General features: G+C 42.3%; 1 protein-coding gene across 4 annotated transcripts in view; it reads left to right on the forward strand.

Annotated features, from left to right (window-relative positions):
• Nucleotides 1-15,602, forward strand: part of pou2f3 (POU class 2 homeobox 3) — a 39,207-nt gene that overhangs the window by 19,641 nt on the left and 3,964 nt on the right. For 2 of the 4 annotated variants that reach the window (XM_060846672.1, XM_060846674.1), the window contains exons 7-11: nt 3,838-3,979; nt 4,618-4,763; nt 6,857-7,018; nt 7,751-7,817; nt 10,013-10,118. In XM_060846672.1, the coding sequence (XP_060702655.1) occupies nt 3,838-3,979; nt 4,618-4,763; nt 6,857-7,018; nt 7,751-7,817; nt 10,013-10,118 (623 nt within the window). The remainder of the gene's footprint in view (nt 1-3,837; nt 3,980-4,617; nt 4,764-6,856; nt 7,019-7,750; nt 7,818-10,012; nt 10,119-15,602) is intronic. The other 2 variants (XM_060846673.1, XM_060846675.1) reach the window with 2 other exon arrangements.

The raw sequence follows: 15,602 nt of genomic DNA on the forward strand, positions 1-15,602 counted from the left end.
TGATTACGGCTTGTAATGACTTGTTGAGAACTCATGTTAAATTTGTACAGGATATTGGTGATAGATTAGAGTGGTGCTGGAAAAGCACAGCAGTTCAGGCAGCATCTGAGGAGTAGGAAAATCGACGTTTCGGGCAAAAGCCCTTCATCAGGAATAGAGAGCGGTTGGAACTGGGGTAAGGTGGGGGAAGGGGAAATGAGGAAACTGGTGAAGTCCACATTGATGCCCTGGGGTTGAAGTGTTCAGAGGCAGAAGATGAGGCATTGGATGGTGAGGGAGCGGTGGTGGAGGAGGCCCAGGACCTCCATGTCCACGGCAGAGTGGGAGGGGGAGTTGAAATGTTGGGCCACAGGGCGGTATGGTTGATTGGTGCAGGTGTCCCAGAGATGTTCCCTAAAGCGCTCTGCTAGGAGGCGTCCAGTCTCTCTATTGTTGAGGAGACTGCATTGGGACCAACGGATACAATAAATGATATTAGTGGATGTGCAGGTAAAACTTTGATGGATGTGGAAGGCTCCTTTAGGGCCTTGGATGGAGGTGAGGGAGGAAGTGTGGGCGCAGGTTTTGCAGTTCCTGCGGTGGCAGGGGAACGTGCCAGGATGGGAGGGTGGGTTGTAGGGGGTCGTGGACCTGACCAGGTAGTCACCGAGGGAATGGTCTTTGCGGAAGGCGGAAAGAGGTAGGGAGGGAAATATATCCCTGGTGGTGGGGTCTGTTTGGAGGTGGCGGAAATGTCGTCGGATGATGTGGTTTATGCAAAGGTTTGTAGGGTGGAAGGTGAGCACAAGGGGGCGTTCTGTTCTTGTTACGGATGGAGGGGTGGGGTCTGAGGGCGGAGGTGCGGGATGTGGACGAGATGCGTTGGAGGGCATCTTTAACTACGTGGGAAGGGAAATTGCGGTCTCTAAAGAAGGAGGCCATCTGGTGTTTTTACCTAGGATATTGGTCATGCCTCTTCTGGAGTATTGTGTACAGTTTTGATTGTCCAGTTAAAGGATGAATATTATTAAGTTGGAGAGGGATCAGAAGAGCTTTACTGTATTGTTGGATGTGGAAGGTTTGAGTTATAAAGAAAGGTTAGAAAGGCTGTGATATTTTTTCACTGGAGTATAGGAGGTTGAGAGATGACCTGATAGAAGTTATAAAATAATTAGAGGTATAGATAGAGTTAATGGTAGTTGTCTTTTCTCTGGGATGGGGGATTACAAGACTGGGAGCATTTTTTTTAAGGTGAGAGGAGAGAGATTGTAAAAAAGAAATGAGGGGTAAACCTTTTACGCAGAGGGTGGTTCACGTATGGAATGGGCTTTGAGGAAGTGATGGATGTGGCATAATTACAACACTTAAAAGACATTTGGATGTGTACATGAATAGGGAAAGTTTGGAGGGATATGGGCTAGGCACAGGCAGTTGGGGACTAGTTTAGTTTGGGACTATATTCAGCATGGACTGGTTGAACCGAAGGATCTGTTTCTGCGCTGTATGACTCTGCCTCTGTGGTGACTTATTTTTGAATCATACAGCCCTCTTTCAAACATTGATTTTAAAACAGGTCTTTTTAACTTCAGTCCACAATTTGTTACAAAAAAACATGCTGCTTGTTTGAGCAATAAATGTTGGCCCAGCCAGTGACACCCATATCCCGTGAATGAATACACCGAAAAATCATGGATACTGGTGAAATAGGCAGTCAAGTGACCAATGAAGTTTAATGCCAAGTTATTTGCAATGATATACTTCTGCTGAAAGCAATAGGGAAGGCAATATAAATTTAAAAAGAAAATTAAAGCCTGTGGAAGGAGACCAGATGATACGTGCACAGAGGAAGGTGGTTGAGAAAGCAGTTAACAAGGTGTACACAAGTCTGGGATTGCAAAGACTACTTTTACTTTCTTGACTGTGGACTTAAAGTGGAAAAAGGATACTGATTTAATCCAAGGAAATGTGCAATTTGATAGAACTTATCTGGACTGTGTTCTGTCTGCACTGTTGTCATTCACTTGGAGTGGCACAGTGGTTAGCCAGAGACCCGGGTTCAATTCCCGCCTCAGGCGACTGACTGTGTGGAGTTTGCACATTCTCCCCATGACTGCGTGGGTTTCCTCCGGGTGCTCCGGTTTCCTCCCACAGTCCAAAGATGTGCGGGTCAGGTGAATTGGCCATGCTAAATTGCCCATAGTGGTAGGAAAGGGGCAAATGTAGGGGGATGGGTGGGTTTCGCTTTGGCGGGTCGGTGTGGACTTGTTGGGCCGAAGGGCCTGTTTCCACACTGTAAATAATCTAATCTAAGATGTACAACACCTCTGCTCTGTGGGTGTGTCCAGTGACGTACAGATCCTGGTTGAAAAACTAAAGGGGATGTGTCTGTGTAGACTTATTCAAACACAGTAACAATTTGATTGGTTCAAGGTAAATGACTGCAACATGGTTTGGATAATACAGCAGAAATATATGAAGGTGAAAACATTTCCCTTTTCTGTGCAGAGAAGTAAAAGAAAATCCAGAACAACAAGCTACACTCCCTCATTTTCTTCCCCATCCTGAGAGACACTGGTGAATGCTCACCCAGTAAATGACACTGGTGAATGCTCACCCAGTAAATGACACTGGTGAATGCTCACCCAGTAAATGAAAGATTGAGAATTGGTGCAACCTTGTGATTTCCTCAGAAGCAAACATCAACATTCTATCGATGTCTGTAATAAGACTGGTGCTAGAACTGTGCCTTCGCTGATGGGTTTTTTGGTTCTTTCACACCTGTGATGTGTCTTGTCTCTATTCACCTGACTGTATGTGCGGGGGAATATTTTTATAAAGGGATGGCAATAGAGTTATATTTAGCAATTTGTGTTTCTAGTCTAATCTGTTCTTGGTTAGAATAATCTTGTTGATTACAGAAATCTACATGTTTTCATTCTGGCACCAGCTACGATGGGGACTTTGGTTTGATTTAAATATTTTCATATTTGTGATGACTCATGATTTCCAAAGTGTTCCCCCAGTGTGGTGTGATAGGATTTCTAAATTATCGCAGGTGGTCATGGTCATCAAATACCGGCTCTGCTAAAACTAGAATGTTGTCCAATTCAGGGCACTATTATTTAATTTTTTTTTCTTTTGGAAAGATTTGAAGGCAAGTAGAGGGGGTACAGAAAAAAATCAGAACATGCATTTCTAATGATGAGGGCTTTAAACTACATGGATAAATTGGTGAAATTGGGTTTGTTTTCCTTGGAGAAAATGGATATGAAATTTGATAGGGATTTTCAAAATCCTGAGCGGTTCAAAATTCCTGGACGTAGTAAATGAGGAGAAACTGGGTGGTAAGTTTGAGATAACAACTTTAAAGGAATGGCAAAGGAATCAGGATGTTTTTATACATCAAATGGTTAGGATTGGGAATGCTGTGATAGTGGCCTAGGTGGGTCAATTGTGGCCTTAAGAGAGGAATTGGGTAACTGTAAAGAGTAACATATCGCAGGAGCAAAGTATAGGAATGGGGCGAATCAAGCTGCTCTTGCAGACAGCTGCTAGGGATTTGACTGGCTGGATGACCTCCTGTACTGTAAATTACTTGTCATTCTAGGATAGAATAATTTCCCAAGTGCAAACTTATATTGGTGTGAAATCAGTTAACTCAGGCTGCCCACAAACCAATTTGGGCAACAGCCTATAGGAGCTTCCTTAATTACAGTCAACGCCTATCAGTGTTATACTGGTCAGATCCTTACATTGTCAAAACCCACTCCCTTCATTTCAGGGAGAGAAATGGCAATATGTCATGATGGAAAAAGTTGTAATTGATCTGTGTTGCTAAAATCCTTTGATTCTTTGCAGGGTGATGTTGGATTAGCAATGGGAAAACTCTATGGAAATGATTTTAGTCAAACAACCATTTCACGGTTTGAGGCTTTGAACCTGAGCTTCAAGAACATGTGTAAACTCAAACCGTTGTTGGAGAAGTGGCTGAGTGATGCAGGTATGCAACCCTTGGTTAGGAGGTAACAATGGGCTATTAGAATAAACCATCCGCACTCTGTGATACTCCAAATATCTTGCAGCAAATTCTTCCAAAGTTTATCGCCCTGGTTAAAACATTACTTTGGGGTGGTGGGGGAAGGTTTAAACTTATTACTTGTAATTGCATGTTCCTGTGTTTGTGAGATTCTACCATGTGCATGTCAGCTGCTGTGTTTCCTACGTTACAATAGTGGCTACACTCTCTAGAGATACCTCATTGGCTTTAACTGAGACTTCTGGTGGTCATGAAAAGTGCCTCATAAATGCAAATTTATCTTTCCTCTGTGATCTAAATTACAATCCTGTATTCTTATTTAACCTTTATCCTTTTATTAAATTCCCTATTAAGGTTTTCCTAATCTTTGCCCCTTTTTACACTGGGATTTGTCCTGAACTCTCTGCAGGGATGGGATTTGGTTTTGCTGCATTGCTTGGGTTTACTGTAATTATAACTTTCTCCTGTGTCACCAACATCCTGATGATGCGGTGAGCAATTTGGTTATTTCTAATTATGGACGAATTTACACGTTCCCTTCAACACCTCTGTGCCTGTCTCTCATAATGATTTCATATTTGAATGGTTGTTTTCTTTGGCAGAAAACGTTCCTTCTGATTCCACACTGAACAGCCTGCCATCTCTCCCCACACAACTGATCGGGTTGGAGGGCCTTGGCCGTAAAAGGAAGAAGCGGACAAGCATTGAGACTAATATTCGAATAACACTGGAGAAGCGATTTCGTGAGGTGAACACAGCGAGAATATTATCTCTGATCAATTTGGGTTAGCTCCAAGATCAGGGATTTTACATTTGCACGACAAACAATTTGCTCCAACTAATATAATGACCCTTGCCTTTCGAAAAGCCTGTGTTTCCCTCCTCTGCGGCTCTTAACTTTTACTTTTGTTTCTCTCTTTTTATTAAAAAAAAGGGGGCAGCATGGTGGCTCACTGGTTAACCAGGGAAGTTGAGGATAGTATCAAATTGAAAGAAAAGTACACTATTGGCCAGATGATTGGAAATGTTTTACAAATGAACTGAAGATGACCAAACATTATGGAGGAAGAAAATAAACTTTGAAGATAAACTATCAAGTAATAATAAAAAGTTATAAGATATTTTATATGAAAAGGAGGGGAGATATCAATGTGAACATAGACTCCTTAAAGAATAAGGTTGGGAAAAGAATAATGGAGAACCAGGAAATGATAGCGAAGTTGAATAAATACTTTGCATTCTCCTTTAAATTCCAAAAGTATTAAATATGTAGTGAGAAGGGAAAGATGGGAATAGATATAGTAGCTGTCTCTATAGAAATTGTATATGTAGTCAGTAAATCCTCTAGACTTGATGGATTGCATCTGAGAATATTAAAGAAAATACCTACAGAGATGTTGGAGTAATCTTCCAGGAATCCTTGGCTTCTGCCAAAAATCTGAGGTTTGGAAATTCAGTGTAATATCTTTTATTCTAAAGGATAAGGAGATTTTAAAAAAGAACTATAGGCTGGCCATTGGGAAAATGTTGGTCTGTTACAGGAAATGCAATAGTAGAGCATTTAGAAGTACCAGGATAATCAGGTAGGGTTAGAATGGGTCATGAAGAGGAAATCATTCCTGAGAGATTTATTAAATTATTTGAAGAAGTAACGAGAAATTTGGTTAAAGGAGAACACCAGGAGATGCAATATTTCTGAATTTTCCATCCCTATTTGCCCAGAGGGCAGTTAAGTCACTAGTATTATTTTGGGTCTGGAGTCACACATAGTCCAGACCAGGTAAGGTTAAAAGCTTTCCTTGCCTAAAGGACAGCAGTGAACCAGATGTGTTCTTGTAACAATCAACAGTCATTACCATTAGACTAGCTTTTTATTTAAGACTTCTATTGGATTCAGATGTCGCTATCTCCTGTGGTGGGATTCCAAACCATGTCCCTGGAACATTTTAGCTGGTGTTGGGTTTAGATTTAGATTTTATTGTACAGGAGTGCAGTGAAAAGTGTATAATGTTGCCAGACATGGTGCCATCTTAGATACCAAAGTACCCAGGTATAAAGTAGTAAGAGAAACAAGAGCTTAAAAAGTTGAGCATTACTTCACCATGTTCCTCCATATGTCTACATAAATCACTGAAAGGAGTTGAGAGTGCAGTTAATAAAACATACTGTGTTCTAAATAGTTAATAGAAACATGGAATACAAGATCAAGGACGGCTGTTCTAAGAACATAAAAACTGGGAGCTGGAGTAGGCCATTCAGCCCCTCAAGCCTCTCCACTGTTCAATATGTTCATGGCTGATCTCATCTCTGCTTCAACTCCACTTTCCTGTCCACTCTCCATAACTCTTTAACCCATTAGTAATTAAAAATCTGTCTATCTCCTCAAATTTACTCAATATCCTGACATCCACCACACTCTGGTAGTAAATTCCACAGATTCACTATCTTATTCAGAGAAGTAATTTCTTATCCTGTTTTAAATCTACTACCCCTTATCCCAAAGCTAAAACCTCTTATTCTATATTTCCCACATGAGGAATCATCCTCTGTTTGTTTTGTCAATTCCTTTTAGCATCTTTTATACCTCAATTAGTTCTCCCCATATAATTCTACTCTTCAGATTATAGAGCTAAACTGCTCAATCTAAGACCCTTCATCTCTGGATGACCTAGTGAACCTTCTCTGAACTACCTCCAACACAGCTACATCCCTGCAAGTAATCTCCCTTGCATGTTTATCATATCTTTTCCCTGATGATATCAGACCTCAGTAAAACTGTTAGCTAATTTCAGAATTATAAGCTGCTATGATCTGCCTAATTGTGTATCTGTTTCACATCAGAACTCTAAGCCCAGCTCTGAGGAAATTGTGATGATTGCAGAGCAGTTATCAATGGAGAAAGAAGTTGTTCGTGTCTGGTTCTGTAACCGACGCCAGAAAGAGAAGAGGATTAACTATCCAGCTACTCCAGCCATCAAACCTCCAATGTATAGCTCACGGCTGGTGAGTCATGCTGCCTGAAGATAGCTGTTATTGATGCTTTTATATTGTCCTGAGTCCTGTCTTAAAGTCTACTTCACCACGTATACCTATCTTCTGTACCACAACTATTCTCTTCCCACATCACCTGGTGAATATTTACAAACCTTTCCTGGCTAAGTTATTATTCAGTATGGTGCCCAGCATGAGTCAGACTTGCTCTGTCTCTTCAATCTGCTGTTTTCTTCAGCAAATTGCTGCAAGTGGAAGTTAGAAATAACACAGCACCCTCTACGTGGAAAGCAAGTTGATCATTTTTTCAATCCTCCAATCTAATTTGATTGTTACATCTGAACAAGAATTTTAGAATGCATCAGTCAGGTATACTGTGGGGATGAGATTTGATTTTGATACGTTTTCTTAAGTATTTTGTACAACAAATCTCCACAGTCAAAACTTGGAGGAATGAGATTCCACACTTTTGTAATTGTTAATTTTCAATTCTGGAAGAACTGGCAGTGATAAATCCATTGCTGCTATTCCTATGACTCTACATTATGTGCAACTGCAGTTTCTGCCACTAATTTGTTAAATGTGGAATCGACTTTGATGTTATTAGTTCCATGTGGATGTTCATTCACTCAGCAGGAACTCTGCCTAATCCAGTCAATCAATTGAATAGAATTGGCTCTTGTTAAAGGTGTTGTGCACTAAAATAACCTATGACCTAATTGATCTGGAACTTGGCTGTTGTAGGTTTCTGCGTCAGGATCCATCGACCCTCTGATTGTGACACAGGTGCATAACAGTCTGAGTGCAACAGGTAAAAGCTGCTCTGATTATCACTGGTTTATCAAACCTCAGGTCAGGAATTCACTGCATTGTAGATTTATATAGGCGAAAACAGGCACTTAAAATTTAGAATCCACTATCTTGTGTTCTAACTGGACAAAGATTGTGAGGGTGATAAATATTTCTTGCTCAGCTTGAAGCAACAATCTTCAGTAATCAAACTGTGGTTAACCAGTTTCCTTCCTGGTGTCCTCCTGCCCTGCACAAGGGAGTTACTTTATTGTCTGGGTACAGATGTTGTGGAGTAATGGAAGAACGTGTGATCTGCTAACTAGTACAAGGAGATGAAACTGAAAACCATTACAATAGTCAGGGAAATGATACTAAACAAATGATTAGAACTAAAGGTTAACAAATCCCTGATGGATTTGGGTCTACAAGATGTGACTGCTTAGAATAGGCATTAGTTTCAGTTTTCCAAAGTGTCCTAAATTCTGTACGTTCCATCAGGTTGGAAGATAGTGGACATGTCTTGTTCTCTTTTTGACAACAGAATCAAAAGAGGGAAACTACAGACCAGTTCACTTAACATTTGTCATAGGGAAAATGGTGGAATGCATAAAGGTCGTTGGGCAGCATGATGATTCGGTGGTTAGCACTACTGCCGCAGTACCAGGGTCCCAGGTTCGATTCCAGCCTCGGGTGACTGTGTGAAGTTTGCATGTGCTCCCCATGTCTGCGTGGGTTTCCTCCAGATGCTCTGGTTTCCTCCCACAGTCCAAAGATGTCCAGGTCAGGTGAATTGGCCAGTCTAAATTGCCCATAGTGTTAGGTGCATTAGTCAGGGGGGAATGGGTCTGAGTGGGTTACTCTTCAGAAGGTTGGTGTAGACTGGTTGGGTCGAAGGGCCTGTTTCCACACTGTAGGGAATCTAATCAATAAGTAGGGCACTTAAAAGATCAATATGCAATCAGACAGAATTCACAAAGGAGACCATTTTTGACTAACTTTATTAGTTATTTGAGGAAGTAGCTGTCAATGTGGACAGAGGGGAACCTGTAGGTGTGGTATAGGTGAAATTTCAGGTGTATGGCTAGATGCCAATTCAAAGGTTACTGCAGAACACAAACTCCTGGTGTAGGGGTTAACATATTAGCATGGATAGAGGAATAATTAGTTAAGAGGAAATAGTAAGCATAATTGGATCATTTTCTGGTTGGGAAGAGGTAATCATTGGAATGTCTTGGGACCTTGATTATTTACATATGGTGACTTGGGTGAAGGGATGGTTTCTAATTTTGCTGACAGTTACATCCTGTTGATAACTTATTCTCCCATCTATATCAATCTGTAGACTCTTTGGTAGATGGAGTATAATGTGAGAAATGTGAACTTGTCCACTTTGGCAGAAAGAATAGAAAAGCAGCATATTAGGTAAAATGGAGAGAGATTACAAAACTTGAACAGGGACATCAGGGCTTCCTGTTACATGAATTGCAAATAATGTATGCAGGCATGTCAAGTGATTAAGAAAACAAATTGAATGTTGCAATTTATTAGAAGGGGAATGGGTATAAGGAATGTTTTGCTAAGGTCATATAGAGCATTGCTAAACCACATCTGGAACATTCTGTACAGCTCCTCTCTCTTTTTATTTGAGGGGATATAAATGCAAGAGAAACAATTCAGACAAGGTTGACTCCCCCTCTCCCCTTGGTGAAAGTGAGTACTGCAGATGCTGGAGATTAGAGTGGTGCTTGAAAAGCCCAGCAGGTCAGGCAGTATCCGAGGAGCAGGAAAATTGAGGTTTTGGGCAAAAGCCCTTCTTCAGGAATCCCCTCTCCCCTTGAATGAGTGGGTATCCTATAAGGAAAGTTTGGTACTGTATCCATTGGGATTTAGAAGAATAGGAGTTGATTTTATGGAAACACAGGATCCTGACGGGACTTGACAGAATGTTGGAATTTCTCATTAACAAGTGAGTCCAGAGTTATTGGGATAGGCAGGAGTGTGGAGTTGAGGATATAATCAGATGAGCCATGATCTTTTATATTTGGTGGAATAGGCTTGAGAGACCAAATGGCCTACTGCTCATGATTTGTATGCTTATATGTAACTGAGAAAACTTTGCTCCCTGACATTCAGTTTTCAAATAAAGGGTGATTCTATGGGTTTTTCTCCCTTTTTCTCCCCCAATTCCTCCCACCCCACCACACCACCTCTCAGCAGTTTCTTCTAGTTTATCCAGCAGACCATCATCACCAGTCACCACATCCACTGGGAATGTCCACACCCCACTGAGCAGTCAGACTGGGCTCAGCACCACTCCAAGGTAAGGAGTTGCACAGTTGAACAATTGTTTAATATAGGAAATGGAAGTTGGAAAAGGCATTTGGTCCTTTAGATTGCTCTGCCATTCCATTAAAATCATGGCTGGATTTCTACCTCCACTCCGTCCTACCACACTATCTCCCTATCTCTATAACCCAAAAATTTATCAGCCTTCACTTGAATATTGTTTAACATGGCAAGCTTCAGAAATACAAAAACTCTTAATCCTTTCAATGAAGATATTTCATTGCCTGAGTTCTAAATGCTCGTCCCTTTTTCTAAGACGATGATACTGTTGATGATTCTCCAGTCAGGGAAACCTCTTTCATAGCATCCTAGTGAGACAAGCCTCCTTTGAATTTTGTTTTGACGAGACCAATTTTCACTTTAACTTTCGGGAAAACAGGCCTGATCTTCTTTACTTTAAACTTTTCATGACTCACCTCCACCCTCCTTCAAAAAGGATGATGCTTCTGTAAAACAAACAGAACCTGGTAGCAATGATTTAAGAAACATCCCTAATGACTTCAAAAATCAGTGTGTGCTTTGTCGTACTCCAGGATAGAAGCCCTTGTTACTTTTGCTGTTACTGTGGCTCCACACAATACATGCAGCTGCCTTAGCTTCACAAAGGTATAAACCAATGATTGTCACACCCATCCATTCTAATTATCTCAACCAAAAAGAACCATATCATTAGTTATATCAAGGATGTAACTAAAAGCGTTGGTAAGGGGAAGCCAGTGAATGTGGTTTATTTGAACTATTGATAAGGTTCCACAGAAGAGATTAGCATGCAAAACTGAAGTAGAATAGAATAGCAATTTATTGTCACTTGTTTTTAAGAAAATACAGTGAGATCTGTATAAGTTGCCACAATTTGGCACCATTTTAATTGCACAAATTATAAAAATAAATAATTGAGACGAAGTTAGGACAAAATTCATCTTTTGTTTCCTCCATGGCTTCTGGGTTTCTGGAGGGGCTGTGGGATGCTGCTGCCCCTGAGGCTGCCAAAGAAAGGATTTCAGGAGCAGAGTCAAAAGGTGTGGTGCTGGAAAAGCACAGCCAATCAGGCAGCATCTGAACATGCAGCCACTGCTGCATTGCTGTCATAGCAAGGAGAGACACACCAAACCCACCAAGTCGCCAGCGCTGAAGCCATTCTCACTTCAGTTGCTGCCCAAAGCGCCATATTGCTGCTATTTAAATGTTAACAAACTGGAACCACTTTGCCAACCAGGAGGATCAGGCCCACTGACGAAGCCTTCCATAAAGTTGTGGCCACTATGGCTACCAGGAATGGATATCCTGGATTCACCACGCTGCTGCTGCTCACAACCACCACCTTCCACCAGTGAAAAGAAGGAAAGGTGAACATTCATACAAAAGAGAAATGAAGAAACAAAATGTTAAAAAAAAATCCAAGGATGTGGCCAGCTGGGCAAGCGGGAGGGTACGGACACACACCCTGAACACTTCCTACCCTTTCACTCCTGCCATCTGACCAGCAGCGGATGGGAGTGAGATGTCATTATTGACTTGCTTAAGTGCATGAGATTGGGAGTAGTGTACTGACATGGCTAGAGAACTGGTTGGCAGACAGGAAGCAGAGCAGGAATAAACAGGTCCAAGTGGCAGCCAATGACTGGTGGGGTACCACAGGGACCAGTGCTTGGAACCCAGAATCTCCCAAAATGTATGAATGATTTGAGCTGAGGGAACTGAATATCCTTTCTCCCCAGTGAGGTCCCTGTCCACATACACCCGAGATTCTTCTCACACTTCAGACCAGTTTACATGATCCAGCTGCTGCCTCTTCACCATGGATGTGCAATCCCCTTTACACATCCATGCCCTACCAGGCTGGTTTAAGGGCTCCCTGCTGCTTCCTGGAGAAAAGGTCCGTACCATCCCCACCCACACCTCCCCCCTGTATTTGGCTGAGTTCATCCTAGCCCTTAACAACTCTTTAAACTGCTGTCATTTTCTTCAGGTCAGAGGGTACTCACATGGGTCCCAGTTATTCCTGTCTCTTCATGGGGTATGCAGAACACTCTAAATACATTTTAATCCTTAAGCCACTTTATCACTTATGCTATTAAATTTTAGTCATTTAAGCTATTCTATCCTTCATCCAATCTTAAACAGTTTATTCTTCCACAGTATGTGGATTCTTTTTGTTCCAGTCCTATTCTGGCTTCAAAGCACAACTTTCTTCTCCTTTCTCTCCTCTGTACCCCGCCCCCCTGTCTGGAATTGGAAAAGTTAATTGATTTCACTTCCAATTTTTACTATACCCTCCCTTTCACCTGGGCTATCTCTGGTCCCTCCCTTCCTTGACATTTCCATTTCCATTTAGATTCAGAGTCATTGATGTACGGCACAGAATCAGATCCTACGGTCCAACTTGTCCAGGCTGACTGTATATACTAAATTAATCTAGTTCCATTTGCCCATATCCCTCTAAACCCTTCCTGATCATGTACCTATCCAGATGCCTTTTAAAAGTTGTAACTGTACCAGCGTCTACCACTTCCTCTGGCCATTCCATATGTGCACCACCTTCTGTGTGAAAAGATTATCCCTTAGGTTCTTTTTAAATCTTTCCCTTCTCACCCTTAATCTATACCCTCTAGTTCTGGACTTCCCCACCCTGAGGATAGAAAGGCCACTAATATCCAGTATAAACCCACTGACTCCCATAGCTACCTGGACTATACGTCCTTGCACTTTGCTTCCTGGAAAGACTCCATTCTATTCTCTCAGTTCTTTCGTCTCGGTCATATTTGTTCTGATGAGGCCAATTTTGACATGGGAGCCTCTGAAGTGACCACGTTTCCCTTATCCAGAGATTCCCCAGCACTGTGGTTGACAGGGCCCTCAGCTGGGTCTGACCCCTCTCCTACATGTCTGCCTCACCCTTTTTCTTTCCCCGTCTTGCGACAGTGATAGGGTTCCCCTTTTCTTTACCTACCATCCCACCAGCATCCATGTCCAGAAGATCATCAGCCACCATTCCTGCGACCTCCAGTGAGATGCCACCATTAGACACAGTCCCCCTCCCCTCCCCTCCCCTCCTTTGTCTGCTTTCCACAAGGACAGTTTCCTCCAGGACACCCTGGTCCACTCATCCTTCACTCCCAATCTCCACCCCACCCCACCTTCCCCACACATCCAGTCAGTACCTTCCTCTGCAACCGCTGAAGGTGTAACACCTGTCTGTTTGCCTCCACCCTCCTCCGTATCCAAGGGCCCAGACAGCTTCCAGGTGAAGTAGCACTTTACCTTCCATTCACAGAATCTAGTCGACTACATTCGCTGCTAATAACGGGATCTCCTCTACATTGAGGGAAATGAAGCATAGACTGGGTGACCGCTTTGCAGAACACCCACGTTCTGCCACAAAAAAAACCCGAGCTTCCCATTACCTGCCGCTGTAACACCCCACCCTGTTCCCTGGCCAACATCTCTGTCCCAGGTTTGCTGCAGTGTTCCATGCAAGCTGGAAGAACAAGACCTCATTCTCTGCTTGGGGACCCTGCAGCCCTCTGGCCTTGCTTTCAAGATCAATAATTTCAGGGACTGAACTTCCCCATGTCCTAGTCCCGTACCACACACATTAGGCCTTGTTATCATTGGTGCACCATTACACACTACCTATTTTTAGCCACAACAGTCTCCATTAACACCTATTCACCCTCCCAGTCAGATTGTTATTGGCTTCTTTGTTTGTCCAACTGTTCTTCTCTTTGGGCTCTATTCCCACCTATCCTGGCTCCACTCTGTTTTGTGTATCAACCAACATTTTTTTCTAACTAACATCACTTTTGAGGAAGGGTCACCATTAACTGGGCCTGAAACATTAACTCTGATTTCTCTTCACAGATGCTGCCAGACTTGCTGAGCCTTTCCAGCAACTTCTGTTTTGTTTCTGATTTACAGTATCTGCATTCTTTCGGTTTTTAAATGTAGTATTGCAAAGTTTGCTAATGACCCAAAACTAGGTGGTGAACTGTCAGCAGGGTGGAGATGCTTGTGTGATTTGGACAGGCTGAGTGACTAGGCAAACATATTGCAGGTGAAGTATAGTGTTAATAAATGTAAGGTTATTCACTTTGGGAGAAAAAACAGGAAGGCGGATTACTATCTGAATGCACCTCCTCTTTCCCAATCTATTGCCAGTGAGATCTAGGTATCGTTAAGCACCAGATGCTGAAAATAAGCATACAGGTTCAACAGGCAGTGAAGAAGGCAAATGGCTCCATAACAAGAGGACTTGAGTACAGGAGCAGGGATATCTTGCTGCAATTGTACAGGGCCTTGTTGAGAATACACCCTGGAATATATTGTGTGCAGTTCTGATCTCCTGATCTGACAAAGGATGTTCTAGCTACATATCGAGTGCGGTGAAGGTTTACCAGACTCTGTCTGTCTGTCTGTCATTGTAGGATTGATGTATGAAGACAGACTGGATTAATTAGGACCAGAATAAGAGGGTAGTCTCCGACAAAACTCCAACAGGGCTATGATATTTTGTCATCTGTTAGCCAAGGTTGAGGTCCTAAAAGATAGAAAATGTTGTGCCCTTACTTGAGAAGGGCTGCAAAGGGAAACCTGGGAACTATGGACCAGTAAGCCTAACGTATGGTAGGTAAGTTTCTTGAGAATATTCTGAGAGGTGAGATATAGGTGCATTTGGGTAGACAGAGTTTGATTAGGAATAGTCAGTATGGAATTGTGGTGAGAGATCAGGCCTTATAAATTTGTTAGAGTTCTTTGAAGTGACCAGGAAGGTTGACTAGGGCAGGGCAGTAGACGTAGTCTATATGAATTTCAGTAAGGCCTTTGATCAGGTTCCACATGGTAGACTGATCTGGAAGGTTAGATTGCATGGAATCAAGGAAGATCTGGCAAATTTGGATACACAGTTGGCTTAATGGTGGGATGCAGAGGGTCATAGTGGAAAGATGCTTATTGGAGAGGCTGCAGAAGGATCTAGACAGTTTGGGAGAATGGTCCAGGAAATGGCTGATGGAATTCAACGTGAGCAAATGTGAGGTCTTGCACTTTGGAAAAAAGAATAAAAGCATAGACTACTTTCTAAACGGTGAGAAAATTCGTAAAGACAAAGTACAAAGAGATCTGGGAGTGCTAGTCGAGGATTCTCTAAAGGTAAACATGCAGGTTGAGTCCATGATTAAGAAAACGAATGCAATGTTGTCATTTATCTCACGAGTTGGAATATAAAAGCACTGTTGTGCTACTGAGACTTTATAAAGCTCTGGTTAGGCCCCATTTGGAGTACTGTGTCCAGTTTTGGTCCCCACACCTCAGGAAGGACATACAGGCACTGGAACGTGTCCAGCGGAGATTCACACGGATAATCCCTGGAATGGTAGATCTAACATACGAGGAACAGCTGAGGATCCTGGGATTGTATTCATTGGAGTTTAGAAGATTAAGGGGAGATTTAATAAAAACT

This window comes from Hemiscyllium ocellatum, chromosome 29, assembly GCF_020745735.1.
Source record: "Hemiscyllium ocellatum isolate sHemOce1 chromosome 29, sHemOce1.pat.X.cur, whole genome shotgun sequence".
NCBI lineage: Eukaryota > Metazoa > Chordata > Chondrichthyes > Orectolobiformes > Hemiscylliidae > Hemiscyllium > Hemiscyllium ocellatum.